The sequence below is a fragment of the Oikopleura dioica genome, chromosome XSR (assembly GCF_907165135.1).
Source record: "Oikopleura dioica chromosome XSR, OKI2018_I68_1.0, whole genome shotgun sequence".
NCBI classification, from domain to species: Eukaryota; Metazoa; Chordata; class Appendicularia; order Copelata; family Oikopleuridae; genus Oikopleura; species Oikopleura dioica.
In genome coordinates, this window is record NC_137294.1 from 8812951 (window position 1) to 8836009 (window position 23059).

Genomic DNA, 23059 nt, shown 5'->3' on the forward strand with positions numbered 1-23059 from the left:
TGATTGATGAGCCGACACGACATATTGGCAACTAGCCCTTGAAAAACGGTCCTTGGCAATTTACGGTTGAAGATTTAGAAGAAGAGTGGAAACTATAAGTATTCTACATGATGATTCCGTCAGAAAAGGCTTGGGAATTTCGAAATTGCAAAAAAGGCGTGAGATTTAATTCGATATTGATCGCAGCTTCATTGTTCCGCTAGCAGCAAGAGAGCACCTCGTGCTCCGGATCAACTGGATTCACGCGGCGGGAGTCTCCACCGGTTCCCCATCAGTATTCCCGTTCTCTACTAGAAAATCGACGCCTGGCCTAAATCTACCTCTAAATCGCTCAAGACCTCGCCAGATAGCAGCATGAAAATAATGCTCGTTTGAAAGTTGAAATTATGATTGAGAAGCTCGAAAATGGAGATCAAAATCTAAATGTTATAAATTATCCCCCTGGCCAGAAATAGGGCTCAATTGAGTAAGCAAATTTGCGGAGTGTCATGTGATAAGGGTGGCCCCATTTAGAAGGGTCTTTTATCGCAAAGAAAATCAGAAAGCAAATTTTTCCTCGAGCACACGGAGATGGCGGCGGCATCAAACAGGCCTCACAAGTACCACCACTTCTTGACCACAGTCACATGACCTCTTTTCCGATAAACCGATATTTTTGGCTTTATCCACGATCCCTTTTATAGTGAAAGAAACCTCCGCGAGTAGCACGAAGTACAACCCAAGACCGAATTAAGTCAGATGCTTGTTAATCGAATAACGTAAAAGTGACACAAATGCTAATTGACTTGACGTACGGCTCGTATACATAAACTACACAAGCATCTAATGCCATCTTGTATATAAACAATCATAGCTACGAAAGTATAGACTACAAATATTGAACAACCAAAGCAGACGCACTTTTTCAACTAAGTTCATCATCTTTTATGATTTACAATTGATTCTTTGGAAAAAAGAATATTTACTGTGGTTCTAGACTTTATAAAAAGAAAGGAATAGTGACCATTGCCTTGCTGCATGTTATGTTATTCAATAATATAACAATCTTTATTTGATGATCAATAATGATATTATTATTTATTGTGGCTTTTGCAAACCTCTTACTTGATCATACTTATGAGAACTCTTACTATTATTTATATTTCTAAAGAAAACTTAGTTGTTGCTGAATAAGCTAGAATAAGCCAATTCTCCGTGCTCAGCAGGAGCTCCTGTGCTGACTTGATTTTTGGGAGCCGAGCGGCGCCACCACGTGACTTGCCGTCGATCGCCTCGTCCTTCACTCTTTTTTGGCGGAGGACTGCTCGACTGGTGCCAAGATTGCATTTCGTTCACCATCCGCAGCAATAACATTCTACAAATTTCAAAGTTTGATAGTTTTTTACTAAAACCTTCGGTGAGAGAACAAGCACTTAGAAGAGAAAGATTAACGAAGTAATAATGAAGTTTTGGAGATTATTTTTATTCCACAGCGCAGCAGTTTATGTAAGTTTCGCCCTTCAATGAAATTCTTATCGTTTAATTTATTGTATGAAAGTTAGCGATATTCTGAATTGTTGCACATTTGTTTTCGCAGCGCGAAAACCAATAGAGATAATAGGAACATGGGATAGAAAGAAGACCCGATAAATAAACGAATATAATGGTCACTAAACATTACCTAACCATAGAAAGCAAAAAAAAACATGTTCTTCTGGTGACAGTGGCTAGAGATGACCCGCTGCGCGCGAATAATTACCCACGTGATCCGGATTTATCGCGCAGCGTGAAGCACCGGAACTGGCGCCCATCTGTTTCTCGTTTTGAATCGATCCTGTCCTTTTACTTATCAAGGCATTTACTGTTGGTTTTATTATTGACAGGCCAGGTCAAGGTCGATCTTCGGAACAGGTGAGCTCCATGAGAGCGAATCTTTTATCGATTTTTAATCACAAATGACCTTTTTATTTCTCTCCGTCGAGATATTCCAGCGTTACTCCAAATTAGAAAACAGCCAGTTAAGAATTATAATAATGTTTAATCGATCAGCGGCGACGATTGTCACATGAGTTCTCATTACGATTCGTTTGTGAAGGTTAATTAACAAATCTTCTAAGGCGGAGTGGAAGTTCAATCGTTGGCAAATCACGGAGCCACGGTCCGGCTGGCAGGTCGATCGTCCCCGACTGAGCCCAGGCCGCCTCCAGACTGACCCGCGGAGGGATGACGTCGACTTCTCTCTCGGCGAGAACCCCTACTTCTCAGTCTCCAAAGATGGCGACGTATATTTGTCCGCGCCCATTGATCGCGAAGAAACTCCTTTTATCAGGTAAAGATGTATAATTATGAGCTCTATCGAACTTAATTGCTAGTCTGGAGATTTTTGCAAAAGACAAATCTGGGAGTGACGTAGAGCCTCCGTCCACGATTGAGATTTTTGTCGACGACATCAACGACAACGCGCCTATCTTTCCAGAGTCTTCTTACGAATTCAGCGTCCCAGAAATGTCTCCAAAAGGTATGTTTCTACGAGAAGAACTCAATTTTAAAAGTCAGTAATCCAGGGATTCCTTCTAAATTAGCTTAATTCAATAACAATCTAGCAACACTACACAGATGCCTGTTTACTGAGGCTTAAAACTAACTAAAGCCAAAATCAATCAAAGCCAATTTTTCTGGCACTGTAGGTTTATATATCTATTTACAGATGCAAAGCGTCTCTCCAGGAGGGAATCCGAATTATTCAAATATAAATAATTTACTTTTCTTGGGGCGAGACAGAGGTCGGGTTTTGGAATGCATTGAAAGAGGGATGAAAGCTCGCTGCTGGAGGTTCTGAATTATCTACCCTACTGTATGTAGGCCATCGATCACTTTTTACAAAAAGATCAAAGGGCGATGCCGCTGAGCCCGTCTCAAGCAGGATTTGTCAGCTCGTGTCTCCTTATTTTTAAAGCAGGAGATGGATCTACCTTCCACCTCTTTATCCTTCTTTTTGGGCTAATGCTAATTCGCGCTCAAGCTTACAACTTTCCTAATCCAACCCAGAAACATTTTCCTGAAAAAGAACTACTGAAAAAATATTATGTTAGACCGAGAAATTCGGATTCGTTTGATATTTGTGATGGAGATGGCGGATATTTGAGTACTTTCAACGGCGCAACGGAAGCCGTCCCATATTTACCCCGCATTCGGCATCTGCCTTTTCAAATTTGGAAATTTAAAACCGAGCAAAACTTTTGGCAGGAGCGGAAGATTTTCATGCAAAATGCAGATCTCCACAGTGATCAATGAATAATTCACGGTCTTTGCGCTCTAGATTCTACAATGGTCTATTAAAGTTTTCAATTATTTAGTTATAACATTCCTCCACCGGGGTATTTGATTCAAACGATTGGTACATTTTGCTGCCTTTTTAAATTTTAAGATATTCAAAATTGTGTCCAGCCTGTAGATTATTTAAAAGATAAAACTGAAAAGATATTTCACCGCGGGACAGTAAGTATGGGAGTACCAAGGTTGAAAGCATATGCTCGAAGTGTCACAATGGAGCGGCATATGTCACGTGACGAATTGATGCATGGCGATATACGTAGTCTTCATAAAAAAATCAGTGCCTGCATGTAGCGCAACAATAGCCCTCCGCTCGCCCTCCTCAATAAAGCATGGCTTGTTTTTAAGGAAAATTGCCCTGCAAAATTGATCGAGAACAAAGGACTCTGTGCATAAATCGGATAACAGTTAGCCGTCCCCCGTTTGACTGGACCTAGTAGCTTCCCGAAATGGAATATATTTAACATTATCAATATACGCTCGCTGGAAATTAATTAGAAATATGGCTTTTTAAATTTGAAGAGGGAAGTAAATGAAGTAACCACCACCGGCGACCTTAAAGCATCACAGCTCGCATAATATTTAGCCTTCAATTTGTGCACATTGTGCCCAAGGGGCCAATTGTTTTCCCCGTGATTACAGCCTTAATTGGCCTCTTGTGGGAACATATTTTTGCCCATGACCACGGAAATGACTGAGTGAACTACTTTGCAGCGCTACTAAATTATGAGTTTAATAATTTGCGTCCATATGGCCACTCGGAGCAATAGAATTTTTATGGGAACTAGTGAGCATATGGAGTAGTAAAATTTTATGAAGAAAGGGATGAATACCTCTGATGAGCCGAACTAAGTGCGAAGGTGGCATATGCTCAGCAGGTTAGCAAAAATTAAAGACTTCCTTTGCGCAAGAAAAGCCTCTCGTAATCTCGCTCGCAAGCTGTCTTTTCATTTTGCTAAAAGGATGAAGCAAGCCTCGGAGCCTCTCAGCTTTTATTTTTTGCGTGCAAATATGGCCACCGTTTACGACAAATAAAACTGAAACAACACCGCAATGAGCTTGTCAAAATTTGATAATGTCGCTGATTGAACCTGTTTCGCGTTATTTATTCGCGCGTCCTATAGATATGGCAATGTATTTTCGTCTGTGTTAGTTTGTGTGCGCAGTTGTGTGATGGAAAAGAGACTCAAGGGAAAACTGGTCTCTGTCACTTTCATACTGCCTCGATTCATTTATAAGCACATAATTGAGCACTCTTGGAATAATTGGGAGAGGCTGACTTTTGAATTAAGGAACTCCCGTCGGAAAAGTAGTGGCCGAAGATGCCGATGCAAGCGACGGCTATGGAACTGGGTACGGAGATATTGCTTACTTTTTGGACTCGCCCTTCTTCCGCATTGACAAGTACAACGGAAACATCTACGTGAAGAAGGAGAATCTAAACAGAGAAGAAAGCACGGAATACACCGTCACCGTCACTGCCGTTGACGGCGGCGGGGTCTCCACCACGGGCGCCAATGAAGCTTCTGTGAAAGTGCTCGTTAAGATTACGGACATCAACGACAACGGTCCCAAGTTTTTACCTACTATAGATGAAATCTCCTTTCCAGAAGTACCCGAAGATCCACAACTTGGTATAACAGTGATTGATGCGATTGATAAGTTACAAAAAAATTAAGGATTCGACGAATTTTGTTTCAAAGTGGAGGACTTAGACGTGGGAAAGAACGGCGACGTCGAGTTCAGAATCAACTCGCCTGGCGACAAGTTCTTTTATATCAAAGCTATCAAGGACACCTCGGCACCTGCTGAGAAGACGATAATCGATGCTTGCCTTGCACCAAAAGAGGGAAAATTAGACTATGAAACTCAGAATATTCATCAATTATCGATCGTTGCAAAAAACACTCGTCCACTGGTCTCATCCGCCGCTAAAGCCGGCATCATCCCTTCGGACAGCATCAATTTTACTGTGAAAGTGCTTAACGTTAATGAACCACCGCAATTCGAGGAAGACCTTTCAATATTTGAAATTTCGGAGAACGCAGATCCAGGTAGTGTTTTTTTCGCCAACAGTCATAATAATCGAGTTAAGGGACTCGTCTATGTCTTCGAAATGACGATAAAGCCGGCTGCAAAAGTGTTCTCAAAGCGGTTGATCCAGAAGGCGATGCTTTCGAGTACAAAATCGACCCGGAAGCAATCCGAAACAACTTTCCATTCAACATTGACGCAACTTCTGGACAGTTAACTCTCCAGTCAACGGTTGACCGCGAGTCCAAGTCCACCTGGGAGTTCGACGTTTTAGCCGTCAACACTGTTGATTTCGACGCTCTCACGGTAATTAAGATTTCTTAAAATCAAACAATGATTGATAATAAGGGATTAGATTAATAGAATAGCAATCAATTTCTCGTAACAGGCGATTTTACGCGCGCCATCCATCAATCTTCTCTCGAAGGAAGAATATATTTTCGATGGGCATTTTGCCAATTAGAGACCACAGCTCTCCAAGGATCTGCTGCATAATTAATATTTTCAATGGACGGTAGATCTAACTAAACAGGCTGGCGTTTGAGGTAATAACCGCGAGCGCACTCCTTCTAGTCTGCGTGAAGTGACTGACGTTTCCTTCTCCTGCCTAATCGACTGAATAATTACACTCTGACTTGAGAAACCACCTTCAGACTTGTTCTTAATTAAGCAACTAAATCACCAATGACATTTATTTAACATATTTATACCGTATTTTTTCTTCTCAGGACTTATAAGTCCGCAAAAGAATCGTTGAGATAATTTCGCCTAACAAAATTAATTTAGGGACGAACACGAGTGCGAGTGCTAATCAAAGATGTGGACGACATGCCACCGAACCCACAGGATAGTGTGATCTACTTTTGTCCTGGTGCAAGTCTCTCGCAGTGGCCGATAACCTTCACCGACCCGGATGAGTCCACAGACAACTCTATTACCGCACAATTTGACGATGAACAAGAGTCTTCCTTTATTAAAGACATGCTCAAGAAGATGTCGCTCAACACCGACGGGAATACACTCCAGCTCAAAAGCGATGAAAGTCCAGATGCCCAACTTCCATTCAACCTGAAAATCAAATTCGCTGACGTCAAGAAAAACACGAAGGTAAACATATTTGCTTGCCCAGATTTTCAACTTGCTTTTAGTCGATGTACTTCCAAGTCAAGTCTTGCCCAAGCTGCCAAAGTGAGAACGGCACTTGCATCGACGAGAAGAAACTCATCGCCCCAGCAAGTGTTCAGCCACAGCTTTGGCTTGCGATTCTTTTGGCTATTTGTTGCTCGCTTTTCGCTCTCATCTCTTTCTTGATCTGGAACCACAACAAGTCCCGAAAGCTCGGTTCTGAAGTGGCCTATCTTCCTGTGAGTTTAACTTTCGCGACAAGTGCCTTATCGAATATTTTAGTCGAATATCGATGATGTCCGCGAAAACGTGGTCATGTACGACAACGAAGCTGGAGAAGCGCCATGCACTGACTCTCAAATTGGGTATCAAACAGGTACAATCTCTTATTTATATATATATAGAAAGTCTCTCGGGAAAGCCTGCTCTTCAGCGCAGTCTTAAATATATCGAGTGTCTAAATATGACACGTATTTGAAGGGCTCTTCTACATTTATTAATTCTTTATCAATCTTTCTAACTGATTCCTTTAGTCCCCCTAAACAAAGCCTCTCGTGATCCAGCAATCCAAGATTCAAGACTTTGCCACACAATCGATCATCGCTTGAAGAACGCTTCTTCTACTGAAAATTTTACTGGCGCTCCTTGGGACTCACGTCTTCTCTACAAATACGAAGGATCAAACTCGGTGCTCAATTCGCTCAGTTCACTCAACTCGCATCTCACCGAGCGCTCGCTTGATCTAAGGGTAAATTATAACCTCAACAAGAAATGTCAGCTAAATTTTAAATTTAGAACTTCGCCGAAGGAAACAAATTCGGTTTGGTCCGCCAGCTCTTCCACTCTTCCGTGCCTGGAAGTCTTCATCGAAACGTGACGATCGAAATGGACTCCAACGAGAACTACCACGCCATGCTCCACTAGAAATGCCAATCAATCGTATTTATGTACAGTTTTGCAATTTGTAATTTTAAATTATGAAAGTATTGATTCCTGTTCGACCCTATCTTTTAATTGTAAACTTTTCAATATTACTTCTCTTCATTCAACCCAATTTACCTCAATGAAAGAAATCAAATAAAATATTTCAAAACATCTACTGACCATTGACCAAGTATGTTCATTTTCTGTGTTTTGGAAAATAGCATGAAAACAGAAATATGCAAAAAGTGAACAGAAGACAAGAAAATGTGCAATTCGGTTCGTCACCAGGGACGAAGCATAAAACGAAGAAAAATACGATCGAGGAAAATAGAAAATACGAAGGAGATCAGTTAACCAATCTAGCAAGTTTTCTGACGCTTAACTTCTTTCGTTGATTCCTGGAAGGGTTTTCTTTTTCGGTGAATAAGAGTATATTCAATTTTGGCAGCGAGTAGTTCATTTATTGGGATGTCTGCGTATTTCCATTCACCAAAACGTTTCACCTCGTTGCGTTTTGTTTTTTCAAAATGTTTTACCATCGAAGCTTTGATATACATTGTAAATTATACAATATTAGAAAAATAAGAAAAAAAAATGAATTACAATCTTCAAAATTGCAATAAAGAATGTATTCCTCTTTTTTCTCCGTCTTCCCCTGAGTGATGATATTTCCCAGAGCATTCTGATTGAAGAAACGTTTATTCTTTGCGGCTTTGTTTTTGAAAAAGCCGCTTCGCGGCTTTTCATTTAAGATCTTTCGAACACTGTCTCAGGTTTTCTACACAGGTCGTCGAACCCAGATTGACATGCTATCGAATGCTTTTTGGGCTCCTGCGCAAGAAGTTGAAGACAACAACGATTATTTGTTTTACTTGGTCTCTGTTTATTTTAAGCCAAGGCAGTAGGTGAAAATCGAGGAATGAAAGAGTAGGAATGTGAAAGTGAAATTTGGTGGGTGAGGGGTGATAGTTAGGTAGCGTGAATTTATATCTGATATCGCCGTTGCTCCTATCCTTTTCTTTGAAAAAGGCGTACAAGAGATCTTCGCGTACATCTCGTTCTTGAATGTCTTGAATTCTTCAAGGCCATCTATTATTTTCTTGTCCTCCTCCTAAAAACAACAGTGAAGATAAAGCGGGGTCCCCGCTCCGGGGAGCTAAGACTCGCCGGGATTATTACAACTCGCCGGGAGTCTGCATTATAAATCCCCGGCGAGTTGGAATACAAAAGTCATGAATGCAGGGCTTACCTGGGTAAAATTCCTTCCCTTCCTCCTTCGTCGAGCTGGAAGTTCCAGTGGAACTGCACGGCTTGACGCGCTAGTCTTTAAAAAAATTGAGTACTCTTTCATGATTTAAATTCTGTTACCTCAGAATCCTCAGAACATTCTTCACAAGCTTCATCCACTGGCTTTTCCACTATCTTCTCCTCCTCAACAACTGGACCGATTGCCTCGAGTCGGTTTTCCCCGAGTCCATGGAGAGTAGTGTCGAAGCGGTGAACTTTTGTCTCCGTTGGGTTTTCCTGAAAAAGTTTTAATAGGCTCGGAATCAAGTTTACTCTTACCTTCTATTCGCCATCGCTTTCAATAGCCATGGGCTCAAAGTTCTTGCACTTGGACTTGTCGGTTCTGGAAAGCTCGGCGACGATGGTATCGCCGTTAGGGAGCTCTCGGACTTGAAGGAGCTTTGAGCTTGTTTCCGGCTTCAGCAGGTCCCGGATCTCTTCTTTGTACAATTCAAAGTAGCTGACCTGCAAGCTACTTTTGTACTTGTCTGCCATTGAGGCAATTCTGAAATTTCTTTACCGTCACACAAAGTCGCTGAATTGTATTCCTACCAGACCCTGAGTTGGTTTTCAAGGTTTTATGGTAAGATTCAATACAGTTATTTGTGAAAGTCGTCTCGTAAGTTGAAAGTTGTCCAAAGAGATTCCAGCCAGAAAAGTCCGAACGCTTCAAATACAGCGCTTCAAAATATTCAGTTAAAAATTTGCGGACTTTTGGCTGCAATTCCTTCGGAAACTTTGGAATCAACTTGCGAAACTGAGAAAGCGCAGTTTTCACATAGTCAGGGTTAATAAAAATCAATCCCTTCAGAAAACGAAAAAGCTTATTCAAAAATTTGCACTTGAAAAACTCCTTTCCGCAATATTTATGAATATTCCTTTTCATGTTCTGAAGGAAATGAAACATACAGTTGATCACTGTCGAACCAAGAACCCGCTCAAACGCCAAAACCGCTGACGATTCAAAGTCGGTCATCACTCTTGACATAGAGAGTTCTCGGCCATAGTATGCCTTGAATTTCTCTTTGACAACAGTCAGGATCTCCTCGTAAATCGCCTGCGATTTTGCCGTAAGAAAAGCAAATACAACAGGAACATGTAAAAATTTTGCTGGATTTGCCGGGTCTTGAAGATAGACGCTTATCGTGTAAAGTTGTTTGATGGGTGCTAAGTTGCGACAGACATAAAAAGTTCCGTCGGCGTGAACCGGAGAACTTGGATGTCGTCGATACTTTTCACGACAAGCGTCATCTAACTTTTCTAAGTCAGATTCTAAAAAGAATAACTGATAATTTGTTACTCCCTTCGGTGTCTGTTGAAAAGCAACATTTACTTCAGGAAGCGACAAATCGGACTCAGAAAGGCTAGGTTCAAAATTTGGATCAACAATGGTCATGTTAGCGCAATGATCCGGAACAACATCAGATACAGTAAAACCACTCGATCTTTGTATTTTCTTCTTTGCTGAAAATCCTTCCTTTCGGAGGGAAATCCCAGCCTCAGGGCCCAACTTGTCATCAGAAATTACAAAGTTCGAATTGTCGTACTGTATCTCAGATTGATCCGAATTTAAATTTACCGATACTTTGCCTACAGTACTTCGAAACTGGCGCTGGATGACGTGGTAACGTAAAGAAGCTTTGCAGTGTTCAGCGTGAGGCTTGATCGTGGTGACTTGGCCGTATTTGCTCGTTTCAAGTCGATCTGGATGTTCGTAGTTGAATTTGAAGACTGTTCTTTGTCGCTTGGCTTGTTCCTTCTTTTCGGAGTTGATGAGTTTTGGGTCGAGAATCAGCATCTTGGCAGTTCCTTTGCAGCGTTTTCCTTTGGAGTGAGCAGAAGAGCATTCGAGAATCGCAGCTTGTGACGAGCATTCTCTTATATGCATGTGCCATCTCTTATCATGCCGTCCATATTGTAAATGGAAGTTTAGAGATGTTTTATGAACTCCTTCTGTGACAAAAAAGAGGGAAGGTTCATCAGGGGAGCCGGCATATCTTGGCACACTTTTTAGTTTTTCAACAGTTTCAGTGAAATCCATTTTTCTCGCGTAATTTGGATTCGAATGATATATATATGTCTTACCTTCTGCTGCCACCTAATTACATCCAGTTGTTTTGTCCGCACTTTGATGAAAATGATGAGAGAACTTCCGCTCTGAGATTACCCGCTTACACCTGGGACCCAGCTAATTTGCTAATCCTCATATCCTACCGCGCTTCCTACCGCGTTGCTTGCGAGTGCCTCAGCTGTTCGCCCCTCGAACCTCTCGCGCGCCCTTTTGGAACTCGCTCTGGGCTTGGCCTGGAAAACGTCTCTGATCCCGTTAGATTGATTGAAAGACGAGTAAAATTACCTTTCGAATAAGTCCTCGGCGACACGTGGGAGGATTCCATCGTGCTCTCGGTCGCGCTTTCCGAACTCTCCTCCCATCGTGTAGGTTTTGCCCGAACCAGTCTGTCCATAGGCGAAGACAGTCTGGTTGAACCCGTCGAGCAAGCTGGCGAGCATCGGTTCCACCGTTTGGTTGTAGATTTCCGTTTGCTCGACGGAATATCCAAATACTTTGTCGTAGATAAACTGGCTACCTCGACAGTCGATTTGCGGGCCCGCAGCGATAAGGCACTCTTGTGCCCCTAAAAAACCGATGAAGAAAAATATCTTTTTTTTATGATAAATTGAAAGCTCTTTTGCCTCTCCCTCTCTTAGGTTGTAGGCGGTAACGTGGGATTTTAATCCTGTGCACACTCAAGTGCCTGATGTGGGATTTTTAATCCCACGTTCATGATTTCGTCGACGTGGGATTTTAAAATCCCACATCGAGCACTCTGGTGGACGTGGGATTGAAAATCCCACATGACCGCATTTCAGGGGGTCGATTGACGTGGGATTTTTTCTGCTCAAAATTCAATGACACAAACAACTCTAGAACAAAATAAGACAAAAAACTGCAGGACTAGGTACGCGACGGGCCAAAAATTAGCTTGTTTTCAGGGGTTTATCTTTCATACCTGCATGCCTAACTTAGGCGGCCTAAGTTATGTAGTGTAAAATCAGGGATTTGTATGTGCTCCGCGCTTGATTTGAAAGAGAAACTCATCTTTGAGGTTAAAATCTTTCTCTACAATCGCGCATCCAGTCAAAACAGTTCGCTTTACGGTAACTATTTTTGTTCTACATCAAGTTACTTATTTGTGGCGCAAAACATCCAGATTTACGTCCGACTTGATGGAAAACCCCCGGGAGACGGAATAATTGCAAAAATATTCTAGATAGATGACTATTGTTATCGTTAATTTGAGATAAAAAAATCCCACGTCAATTGACCCCCTGAAATGCGGTCATGTGGGATTTTCAATCCCACGTCCACCAGAGTGCTCGATGTGGGATTTTAAAATCCCACGTCTGTGAAATTAACAACGTGGGATTAAAAATCCCATATCAGGCACTTGAGTGTGCACAGGATTAAAATCCCACGTTACCGCATACCACCCCTCTCTTACCTTCATCGATCTCTTTCTTTGAGATCGGCCGGATTCGGATATGCACTCGCACATTATCCGACTTCATTCTGGAAAAAAAATATAATTTACTTTTTGCTGCGTTCCGTTTTTGAATGAGGCAGTCTGCAAGAATATTTTTCAGCGCGCCGTTGTTTTTCACGTACTGATGGCGTGATTTTACGAAAACGGTTGGTGATGCTGATCAAAATCAAAATGAACTTTGCAACGAAAAAATTTTGCAATACCGTTCATGCTCGACGTATATCATCTAAAATTGAAACATGCAATAACAACAGTTTTTTTTATCACTGATAGTCATAGTTCATACTCCTCATTATGAGTGTACTGAATCGCTTTCGAAAGTCAGCAAAAAACAAAATTTATTTCGAAGACCTACCACGACTCAGGAGGCTGCTAAAAGTCCACAATATCTATGCATTCCACTGTTACTCTAGTTCTTACTTGTTCAACTTTGAAAGAACATTTACGGAACAAAGTAACTAAATAGCCGCATTTCAGTATTAAATGTAATCCATTACAAAGGCCGTCTTATTTTTAATCCCTTCTGAGTGTTGGTTGATCGGACCGCGGGATATTTTGCATCCAACTGCGCTGCAAATAATAGCCATTTTTCTTCTTATCTGTTCGCAATTACTTCCCTACCATTAGAGCCGCACAGAAGGCGAAATATTTTATTCAAATCCAAAAGATTAATAGTTAATCGCCTTTTTGCGAGAGGCTAATTCGGAAAACGGCAGCACTCAGATTCGCCAGAAACAAGAAAAAAAATATAACTGAGAAATAGAAGCAAAGATGAAAGTGCGAAGATAAAGAATAAGTTCTAGAGAAAGAGCGTCAGAAAAGATATGCGCATTAAGAATAGAATATGCTGCAAGGAAATGAGTCAGATCTCAAAAACCCAATAAATTGATTTTCTCCGTTTCTGCATTTTGACTCTAGCAAGGAAAGTTTGTCAGTATCATCGGAATCAGATGAAAAATATAAAATTCGCCGATCGAACTCAAAGCGTCAGGTATTCAACTAGAAGATTGTCTTTTATTGAGGTGTAAAAATGGGAAGGAGGAACAGATTCCGTTATTTCAAGCCTTTCATTGTGTCTAGAGTAGATGAGTGGCTCTCTCAAGCTCCTACTTTTGAGTATTTTTGTTGAAATCTCGAAATTTTCAAACAAGCCATTTCAGATGGCGTATTTTTTCTCAGAGTCTTCTGGGGCAATTCTGATCCAAATTGGCGCATGATTAGCTTTTTAAAGCTCAATTAGTGATCTGAGCAAGTGATCGACGCAAATCGACGGAGATTATTTTCAGAGAATGGCTCAACACGCCACCTCCACCAACGGCAAGAACCAAGAAAGGGGCCTTCCAGTGACTTCGACAAAAAACTCAGGTACATCAATCTGCTGATCAATAATGAAACGCGAGAAATTTCAAGGAGTTCTATCATGGTTTCTGAGTTTTTTTGGCGCGAGGAAGGGACGAGGACCTGCCCTGAAAAGCAAAAATGGCAGCGAACCGGAACTTGGGAGAAGCTGCGGAAAAGATAAATCCGAAAAGGGCTCACTCCGAAAGTCAGTGTCAGATCTACTAGAAGAGTTTAACCAGCCGAAGAAGGCCATGTCCAAAGCTAAATCTGGACAAACAGGAGAGCAGAGAACAACAAACAATAATGCCGAAGCTACTAGCAACAAAGCAACTGTAATTGCTTGTCAGTCGCAAAAGGAAGAGGAAAGCTCCAGCCAGGAAAACTTATTGGTAAGTAACGTTCACAAAGATAAAAAAAGGAGCTGATCCTAATTTGACAGCAAATATTGGATGAATCGTAAAATTTCAACGCTGAATTCATATAAAAAAAGCATGTTATGCAGAAACATTCGTCGAGAGAGTATTTATAAAAAGATTTAAAATCTGCTGCTCGAAAGTGTCCAGAAAGGATGTTAAGGGATTAGTACTCTAAAAGTCTGATTCAGGGCGCGAAGTCAGAGGTCGTCAGCCAGAGTAGTAGCATAAATAACAGCGAAAACGAGGAGAGCAAGCCAAACAAAATGGAAATTCTCGGTAGCGTGAAGTCACGTGAACAAATGTCAAAATTTTCAATTGTAGCAAAAAAACTCGACAAAATCAATCTCCAAACAGCAGAGAACATCAAGCGCGGCATCCAGATGAAGGAAACTACGCTCGAGCAAAATGCTGACAGAACAAATGTAAATATTTTATGAATTTGCTGACACTCATCTCATAGCAGGACTATTGTTAACAGCTCGTATAACTAATTAATACCTGCGAATATTTATGGCAAAGCGTCGAAATTAGTACATGTGTCCGATAAATTACGATTTCTTGTTTCTCGAGCTCGTCGTTTACTTATTTTTAGAAAGCTTCAGAAGAGAGTCTTGAGAAGTCAGCTGAGGAAGCAGACAAAATGTCCACCTCATCGTCGCCAGAAAACGTCGAGCAGCCCAAAAAATCAGTAAAGGCATTAGGAGCACTGCTACAAATGAAAGGTCCACTGCCAATGCCAGGAATGGCCGGTTTGGGAGGCCCTCCTCCATCGCTAAGGATAGTTTCAACTGGAGTCCAGTTACTAATGAAATAAAACATCAAGGAGTTATTTTGCTTATCGAAAGACTCAAGTCGAAACTCAAGCAAGAAAAAAATCCACACTGCCCAGAAGTGAGAATGGTGAAAAGTGCCTTGAGCAAGAAGATGATAAAGACAAGAAAAATACAGTTCCGGAGGACCAATTTACCTCAGAAAAGCTCAAGGTCAATCTCCGTCAAAGGGCGACGAAAATAAAACGACCAGTTTCAAGAAAATTTCGAAACAGTATGGTAAGTTAAATACACTTTGTTCTTTTGAATAGAGAATCGAATTAATTGGATATTTAGCAATTGACCGAAATGGAAATGCTCGAAGATTGAGAGTGAAGATAAACAGCTAGGGAATGCTCCGTCTAGCAAAGTGCCAAGTCCTTCTGATCTGAATTAATGAGAAGACAAAATCTCATTCAGCCACATCTTGGTGCTGCAATTCAACAAAAACTTAAAAAAACGAACGAAAAAATAAAACTCTGCTATTTTAATAAATGAAAATTCTACATTCTAGAATACACTCTTGATTGTTTATTTGGCAAAGTGTAAGCAGTCAGTTCAGCTAAAAATGGGAAAATCAAGACGTTCGAACAAAACGGCGCCAAAGGCATGTTCAATTTTATAGTAAAATGAAATGACGATTTTTTTTAAAGAATTTGTCTCAAATTTTGAGTAATCTAAGTAAAGAGCTTCCACAACTTTAATTCAGGAACTTGTTGTGGACGTGATCCATGTCTCTGATCCACGCTTGAATCAACCAGTTCCGGACTCAGACGATGAGCATCGATCGTATCCCCGTGCAAAGCCCAAAAAAGCCAAAAAGGAAAAGAAGTCGAAAAAGTCAAAGAAAGAGAAAAAAGATAAGAAAGATAAACTCGAAAGAATTGTCGTCAAACCAGTCGAAGAAGAAACTGAAAACGAGCTTCCAAACTTGGAATCTAAAGTCACACTTGATGAAGATAAATCAGGAAAGGATTTAAGTAGAACTATGCAAATGAGTACTCTTGGTCTATTTTTATGAATTTATATCCGTGAGAAGTTGCAGAAGAAATCGCACCCTCTCAAGAAGAGCCAAAACGAAAAGTTTCTTTCGAGGACGGAACTGCTCAGGTCTTTGACTCTGCTGTTGCTCCTAGAAAGATCCACGAGGGGTCCACGGAAACAGTACCTGTCCCGCCTGAAACGGACGAAGAAAATCAAAAATCATCTGAAAACCAAGGAAAGGAATTGCTCTCTTTCTCTCTTTTTGATCTTTTAGTTTGCATAAATTGAGTTTCCAAAAGGAACCACTGAAACTGATGTCAACGAAGAAGGTGTGCCACCTGCTCTTGTTGTGCAAGATATATCAGACTTGACAAGCGAGGAAATCCAAGCACAAGCAGAAGCCGCCGAAAAACAAGCCGAAGAAGCGAGAGGCGTTGAGCATAGGAAAATGTTCAAATATATGTAAGGCTTTACACGTAAGAAAAAACTCAATTAAATACTGTTTAATGAACAACATAAAGTGAAACTGAAGAAGGCCCAAGTGAGGCCGAAGAAACAGATGATGAGCTCGGAAAGAAAAAATCCAAAAAGAAGAAATCCATGTCGAAAAAATGGCCCAAGATGAAGAAACCAAAGCCAGAGGGTGAAACTGAGGATGAAGATAACGAGAAAGCGGCGAAGAAGGGAAAGAAAACGAAAAAAGAGCTAAAGGCTGAAAAAGCGGCTAAGAAGGCGGAAGCCGCTCGGAAGAAGAAAGAACTTCACAACCTTGTCGACCAGTAAATTCAGGATATTACTTGACAGATAAGTTTTAAAACATTCAGAGTTGCAGCGAGTTATTCTAACTCTATTTTGGACTTGCGGAATCACGTTAAAGATATAAAAGAAGATCACAAAGAAAGTAGGTTTTCCTTTCCCTAAAAAACCTAACGATGCTTGAAGACGTCGAGTTGGCAAAACATCACCTTGGTTTTCTTCAAACAACAGTCACTCGACTAGACAACATCGCTGATGATTTAAAAATTTGCGACAAAATTGTCGACGAAACGACCCCATCGCTACTTGAAAGTAAGCTACACAAATTGATAAAAAACTCAGTTGAATTTAGCTTTCAAAAGTTGCCGTGAATTTCTGGATGCCACAGAGTTGGCACTGGACGCGCAGTTCGAAACAGGCGCTGACGAGCTCAAGACAAAGGTGCACCAGCTCGACGAACACACGAAGAACATCAAAGGTCTCAAAACTGGGGACAAGTCAATCTTCGAGAGCTATCACGACAACTTTGGCGCGCTAAATACACGCGTCGAAAACCAAGAAAAAGCGCTCAACGAAAAGCTAGAGCAGTTCGAGCAGAGCATGCAACAGTACAAGGAAATACACTTCGAAAACGTGAAAAATAAAAGTTCCTGTGAAATCCTCTAATTTCTGCCCATTTTTGCGCTGTTGGGTTATTTTTATAAACTTATATATTTAATAAAAAACACAGTATCTGAGTGTGATAGGGTTTTTTCTTGCGTTAATTAAGTATAAGCAGGATAGCTGATGAAGATAGGGCAGGTTTAAATGGTTATCCTAGAACAGAGTCGTACTCTGAGATTCTTTCTTTTGTTCGAGGGCTTTTTGGTCAGCGATAAGGGATCTAGAACATCGAGTGTGAAATTTAAGTTTATAGAAGACTCACCTGGCAGCGGCAAAGTATAAGATCGCGGATATCACCGTGAAGAGAGGTGCAAAAATAACGAATGCTGACTGCATAGAGCGGAATTCAGCAAGATAGGTGTCTAGGAAAACAAATTAGCATGTTCATATTTTGGAAACAGCTGACCTCGGTCACCATCTCTGTATTTTCTTATCATATCAGCCACGGCACCAACGATGATAGGCGAGGGGGCGTCACCAAGCGCATGACTAAAAACGAAAATATTTCATAAAATTAACATCCTTATCACCTAATAATATTAAAAAAGGCTTTGCCAGTTGATCGTTTCCGTGGAGGAATGACAGACATAACTATTTCACATGAGAGTCCCCAGTTGATAGAGCTCCCAGTCAGGGCTAGAAAAGCCATAACCCAGCTCAACTTTCGGTAGATCATCATAAAAAGGAGCATTATGGCAATAGACATAGTCGATACAAGATTGCCATAACCACAGAGCTCAGGCTCAATAAGTTTATTTCCTAATTTTCGTCCCAGTCGAGACAAATAAATTCCTAGTAATCCTCCGAGTAGTCCAGCAACTACGGTCAAGGCGCCGAATTTCAAGTTAATTTCTTCAAATTCGCAAGGTGGGTGCGCGCATGGTTTCAGTTCGTGCGCTAGAACTGCTACTTGTGAAAACATATCGGGTAGCCAAAGCGTTGCGATGCCGATCATTGCGTTCGTGCAGGCGCTGCCAGTCACGGTGTATACGTATGTCTTCACATTGAGGAAGTATTTGAGGTCGGTGAGATATTCTTCCTTGGCGGTAATCATGTTCGGCTCCATGGCTCCGCGCTTTAGTTGAAAAGGCAAGATGAACATCATCAAAACGGCGATAAAGGCAGTGATAGGTGTTGTAACGCGGAGGGCCCAGTACCACCCTCCAAAGGTCGAAGAAGCCTCAGCGCCGATAACGTAACCAAGTCCTCCTCCAATAGGGGTGGCAGTAGACAAAGCCTATTAGCGGAAGTTAGCGAACTACCACTGCCCTGCTCTCACCTGAATGGCATAAGTTCTCGTCTTCGGTCCAAATAAGTCACTGATAAACGGCACAGCGATGACATTGAAGACACACTCAGAAACGCCAAGGAAAAATCGAGATGTGAGTAAACCTCCAAACGTCGTCGCCGTCGAGCCCGCAAGATTGGTGCTGATTTGGCAAAGCAGGCCGATGATGAGCAGCCACTTTCGGTCGAATCGGTCGCCCAAGTAGCCGATGATGGGGGCGAAGGACATGTAAGAAATAAGAAAAATAGTCGTCAACCAGGCCGAGTTGGTGTGGTTTAGATCGAACACTTCTTTCACTTCTTTTGGCAAGGTTAGGAAAGAAGCATTTTCAAAGCGATTAATTACCAAGCTTTCATATTCTAGCCTTTTTCCTGATAAAACTCCAGCGATAGTGTAGCGATCGCAATAGGACATACAACAATATAACCAGAGCACGATGAGAGCGCAAACTCGTCGACACTAAATCAATTTTAGTCTAGCATACATAACATTCAAATACCATGGAGTATTTTTGCAAAGGTGCATTGTGTTCTATTTCAGGCTGTCGGAGGAGTTTCAAAAAACAGCATTGAGCATTTCGGGAAGATAAAATCCTTTCCTGGAGCATTTCCGCGTTCTTTTTTCGTTTTTTCCTTAAAATTCTATTTTCCGGCTAAACCATTTTCTCTGGCTTCAAGCTAATCGCTCTAGCTTTCCCTGTGTCGTCTTTCTAACTTCTCTCCGTCGGCGTGTGCATGAACCGTACTGATTTTTTTTCTAAATTGGTTAATAAAAGGCCTTTGTATTAGAAAATGATTCATGTGAGGCAGAGATCGCGATTTACCGCCTCAGGACAATTGAGCCGTAAAAGGATGCACACGGATACCCACTTTACGCTAAACGCGAAAAAACGTTCAAAATCGTAAAATACATCGTTAGAAACTATGAAATCACACTTCTTCGTTTTAGACTTAGTTTTCATTCACCCACAATTCCGGTGAAAAGTCGGCCGTTGATTGCACGAATTTCACTGCCACCCACGTAATTTATTAATTTAACTGAAAATAAAACCTCGAATATCTTCAATTTCCAGGCATGTTCGGAGTGTCATCAGAGTTTGCTAGAACATGGCTAAAGAAATAACCTATTTAAAATAGGCTATTTTTAAATATTTTTGTCAAGTTTAGTCCTCGATGATTCCATTCTCGCTGGTATTTCGAGAAGTCGACACAAATCCAGTCGATTTTTGTTCTTTCTTGTCGAGCTCAAAGGTGATCATTGCGCTTTTGCTCATTTCTAACACACAGCAAAAAAAGAAAGAGAATTTTTTTTTACTTTTTCTGCGATGTCGTCTCCTGTCGATGAAGATATGATCTCTTCGAAGAGCTACGCTTTTATAGCCGTCCCAGGAAAGAGTCAATATGTTACCATAGCCTTCGGAGGAAACTTAATTTGGCACTTGTTTAACTCTTGAAAGGCGAGGTTTTACGAACACGAGGGATACGAAAATCGGATATTCTGCCGCTCGACGCGCCGCAAAGAAAACCAGACAGAAAAGCGAAACAGAAAACTTCGAAATCAGCGAAGAAGTCCTCTAAAACTCACGATCGGTCTCCAAACAAAACATCAGCTCGGAGTTCCACTCGTGAATCCGCGAAAAAGTCAGCCGGGATGTCTGATCGGGCATCGAGTAAAACGCCTACTCGGACGTCGAGAAAGAAACCTGATCAGAGATCCAGTAAAACGCCGACAAGAACTCCTGCAGATAAGAGCAGTCGGACACCGAATAGGAAATCCGATCGGAGTCCATCCAAAACGCAAACTCCAGCTCATCTTCGCACATCAACTCGTCCAGCCAGTCGTCCTCCTAGTCGAGCTTCAAGAAAAAGGACGCCAAATAATGGACGCTTGGACAAACAGGAAGGCCGCAAAGTGAGTCCGACTACTAACCAACATCGACCTGCTTCTACTCCTAAAAACCAATCCGTCCCAAAGGCATGCATCGTTTGCAAAAGGACAGAGAACCTCGGCGTCTGTCCTACCTGCAAATATCCTAATTGTAAACCGGTATGCTAGAAGAAAATACACTCTTTATCTGACCATTTAGTGCTACCTTACCCGAGGCAGACCTAAAGAAAAGCTTTGCCCTCTCTGTCTGAAAAGAAGATTCGCAGCTGCGCAGAATGCACCGAAGCAGAAGAACAAAAAGACAGGATCAGACATTTCCCGAAAATCCAGAAATGCAATGCAAGGCACGGTATTCGAATATGTCTCTTTTTAAATTAATTCAAAATTCACAATTTCGAAGTCTGTTGATGCAATGGCCTCTTGTTTTGGAAAGCGAAAGATTTCTCCTGACTCTCGTGCAAATGATTTCACTCCAAAATTGAAGCAAAAGAAGCCTCGTCGAAAAGTAATCAGATGCGCTTTTGCGATGATCTTCATGCTTTTTAGGACCCAGTTCGCACAAGAAATGACGACCTGAAGCGTACACTGGGAGAATTAAGAAAATTGCGCAGTAACCGTTTCCGACAATTGAAACCATGTGATGCTATGAGAGAAAGAATCGAGAAGGAACGTCAAAAATCTGGTCCCATGCGAAAATACCTAGTCAAAATAAAGACGCACAACAATGCGATGAATCGAAAAGTTGAAGAGTTGAAAAGAAAGATGCAGGCGGAATCAGCTCGGCGGAGTCACTTGAAGTCCCAGTTCGTCAAAAATGCAGCGATAGTTCAGAAAATAAATATGGTAGGATCAAAACCCATATTGCATCATAACAGCTAAAATTTTGTAAGAAAAAGAAGATCTTGGAAAAAGAGAAAATTGAGTATCGCAAGCTTGAGTATCAAGTCAAGAAAGAAATGAACGAAATCGCGGCGATCCAAAAGAAACTGAAGAGCCTCCCAAAACGGCCCGGAAAAGTCCTGCTCTTTCTCGCAACGCTTCTCAACGGCAGTCAACATCAATTCTCAATCCGGATCACACTCGCAGGAAAGAATATTATCGTTTACCGCCATTTTCATGATTCGATTATTTTATTCTTTTATAAGCCGAAGTATTTCGGGCGAATCGAGGAATGAGAGAATAAGCAATGAGTGGCCAGTGCTGGCGCGTATGGTGAATCTGGAATCTGAACCAGAGTCACAACAGGTCAAGCGCGCGAGTTCTTCGCGATCGTCAACCGGGCGAAGCTCTACCAGAAGTCGACGAGGTTTGAAAGACTATTTTTAAAGTCAGCCATGAAAATATAACTTTAGATTCATCATCGCGAAAAAGCAGCAAATCTGAAGCTCCGCCAATTCAACGTCAGCAGCCCGCGGTAGCGATTATGCGCCTGGAAAAGGAGCCTAACACCCTTCTTGTAAGTGCTACGTTTGTCATCATTACACTCAACAAATTGATGATTGTTTCGTAGAATACTGAGGCGCTATCTTCCTTTCATACGCAGAGGCTCTTCAAGAAGGGACAGGATTGTCACTACCGCAAGATGATGGATGTAGAGAACCGTTCTTCTCATACAAACTCAATGCAGCGCTCCACAAAAAGCTCCAAAGAGCGAGCTCAAAAGAAAAAAGATCGACCGGAGATTGAAAATACCGAAAAAGTCAAATCTATCCCTCAATTTTTCCGTAAATTTTTGAAATGATCTGTGAAAATATAATCAGTCGTCCTGAAATTGTTTGTTTCTTTTAAAATCACAGAGCGTTTGCATAAGTATTTTTTTTTATTTATTTAAGCAAGTTCAGATTTTACTCCTTGATTCATTTGACTTCTAGTGTTGCTATGGATATCCTTCAAGTTCTGGAGTTCTTCAATAAGTGATCGATTTTGTTCTAAATTTAGTAATTAAAATTTTTAATGTAATTTAATTTCACCTTCCAGAACCTGGACTCTATTCTCGAGACACTTCACGTATTCCTTTTTCTTACGTCGGCACTCTCTCGCCGCCTCTCGATTCTTAGACAGACGAATTTCACGACGTCTGGCGGCTTCTTCTGCGATTTCTGAAGGAGCACTGTGTGACGAGACGAAATTGTGGGCCATTGGATTCATGTACATTCCATCACTGCCTGACATATGAAAATTGAAGTCTAAATCTCTTGTTGGAATCAAGAAAGAAAACAACGTGAATCGTTTTATATCAACACGCATTTTTGTAAATTTATCATTTTTGTATTTATTAATATTCGTAGTACTTAGATCGTGGGTGCTGGAGTAGCATAAGTTTACCTGGATTGTTGTTGAGTTGGTGCCTGCTCGCATCAAACCAGAACTCACAACCGGAGACAGATCGCTGGTTCATTTGTGTGAAAGGGACAATCTAGGTTCAATTGTTTAGCTCTCTTACTCGGCAACTCGACGCTGACTCGGGTAACCGGTCACTCCGTCACTAGTTGGTGCCCGTTCTCTCTTTCTCCAGTAAGCTATCTCTAAAATTAGATGTGCTTGAGGAATCGCTACAGTGGCCGGTCCGTCGCCTTCTCGAGTTTCGCATCGTCGAGGATAATTTCAAAGCTTTAACTTACATCAAAAGACGACGCCGTCCCTTCGTCAACGCTCTCCATCGTCCAAGTCACCGGCTCGTCAGTTGTT

The 23059-nt window shown here is 41.5% G+C and overlaps 6 protein-coding genes across 7 annotated transcripts; 4 read left to right on the forward strand and 2 right to left on the reverse strand.

The window, feature by feature from the left end:
• The first annotated feature begins 1309 nt into the window (after positions 1 to 1309).
• On the forward strand, positions 1310 to 7545 carry LOC145706497 (cadherin-12-like). The gene is made up of 11 exons (XM_081783913.1): positions 1310 to 1485; positions 2097 to 2308; positions 2352 to 2497; positions 4605 to 4946; positions 4992 to 5366; positions 5408 to 5652; positions 6133 to 6453; positions 6495 to 6710; positions 6754 to 6847; positions 7005 to 7219; positions 7267 to 7545. Exons 1-11 carry the CDS (start codon positions 1441 to 1443, stop codon positions 7393 to 7395), a joined length of 2340 nt encoding a protein of 779 aa, XP_081640039.1. The 5' UTR covers positions 1310 to 1440; the 3' UTR covers positions 7396 to 7545.
• A 1404-nt stretch (positions 7546 to 8949) lies between these two features.
• On the reverse strand, positions 8950 to 12252 carry LOC145709173 (chromosome-associated kinesin KIF4A-like). Its single transcript, XM_081786854.1, has 3 exons — positions 12186 to 12252; positions 11039 to 11318; positions 8950 to 9187 (listed from the first exon to the last, which is right to left on the reverse strand). Exons 1-3 carry the CDS (start codon positions 12250 to 12252, stop codon positions 8965 to 8967), a joined length of 570 nt encoding a protein of 189 aa, XP_081642980.1. The 3' UTR covers positions 8950 to 8964.
• Positions 12253 to 12839: 587 nt separating this feature from the next.
• On the forward strand, positions 12840 to 15787 carry LOC145707818 (uncharacterized). The gene is made up of 8 exons (XM_081785396.1): positions 12840 to 13218; positions 13514 to 13592; positions 13638 to 13957; positions 14173 to 14260; positions 14306 to 14406; positions 14577 to 15033; positions 15091 to 15400; positions 15503 to 15787. Exons 2-6 carry the CDS (start codon positions 13517 to 13519, stop codon positions 14796 to 14798), a joined length of 807 nt encoding a protein of 268 aa, XP_081641522.1. The 5' UTR covers positions 12840 to 13218; positions 13514 to 13516; the 3' UTR covers positions 14799 to 15033; positions 15091 to 15400; positions 15503 to 15787.
• Positions 15788 to 16054: 267 nt separating this feature from the next.
• Positions 16055 to 17252, forward strand: LOC145707819 (uncharacterized). The gene is made up of 5 exons (XM_081785397.1): positions 16055 to 16239; positions 16299 to 16556; positions 16602 to 16678; positions 16720 to 16845; positions 16886 to 17252. Exons 1-5 carry the CDS (start codon positions 16226 to 16228, stop codon positions 17197 to 17199), a joined length of 789 nt encoding a protein of 262 aa, XP_081641523.1. The 5' UTR covers positions 16055 to 16225; the 3' UTR covers positions 17200 to 17252.
• Positions 17253 to 17256: 4 nt separating this feature from the next.
• On the reverse strand, positions 17257 to 19269 carry LOC145707817 (protein spinster homolog 1-like). Of its 2 annotated transcripts, XM_081785395.1 has the most exons (8): positions 19083 to 19269; positions 18984 to 19025; positions 18856 to 18943; positions 18476 to 18783; positions 17727 to 18433; positions 17603 to 17685; positions 17459 to 17558; positions 17257 to 17416 (listed from the first exon to the last, which is right to left on the reverse strand). In XM_081785395.1, the coding sequence occupies exons 1-8, from the start codon at positions 19089 to 19091 to the stop codon at positions 17350 to 17352; spliced, it is 1404 nt and encodes a 467-aa protein (XP_081641521.1). In that variant the 5' UTR covers positions 19092 to 19269; the 3' UTR covers positions 17257 to 17349. The 2 variants fall into 2 exon arrangements, with proteins under 2 accessions (XP_081641521.1, XP_081641520.1); XM_081785394.1 differs by having other exon boundaries at positions 18984 to 19269.
• Positions 19270 to 19944: 675 nt separating this feature from the next.
• LOC145709175 (uncharacterized) lies at positions 19945 to 22112 on the forward strand. Its single transcript, XM_081786855.1, has 6 exons — positions 19945 to 20530; positions 20571 to 20876; positions 20918 to 21214; positions 21262 to 21478; positions 21724 to 21827; positions 21882 to 22112. The coding sequence occupies exons 2-6, from the start codon at positions 20784 to 20786 to the stop codon at positions 22110 to 22112; spliced, it is 942 nt and encodes a 313-aa protein (XP_081642981.1). The 5' UTR covers positions 19945 to 20530; positions 20571 to 20783.
• Positions 22113 to 23059: the final 947 nt, after the last annotated feature.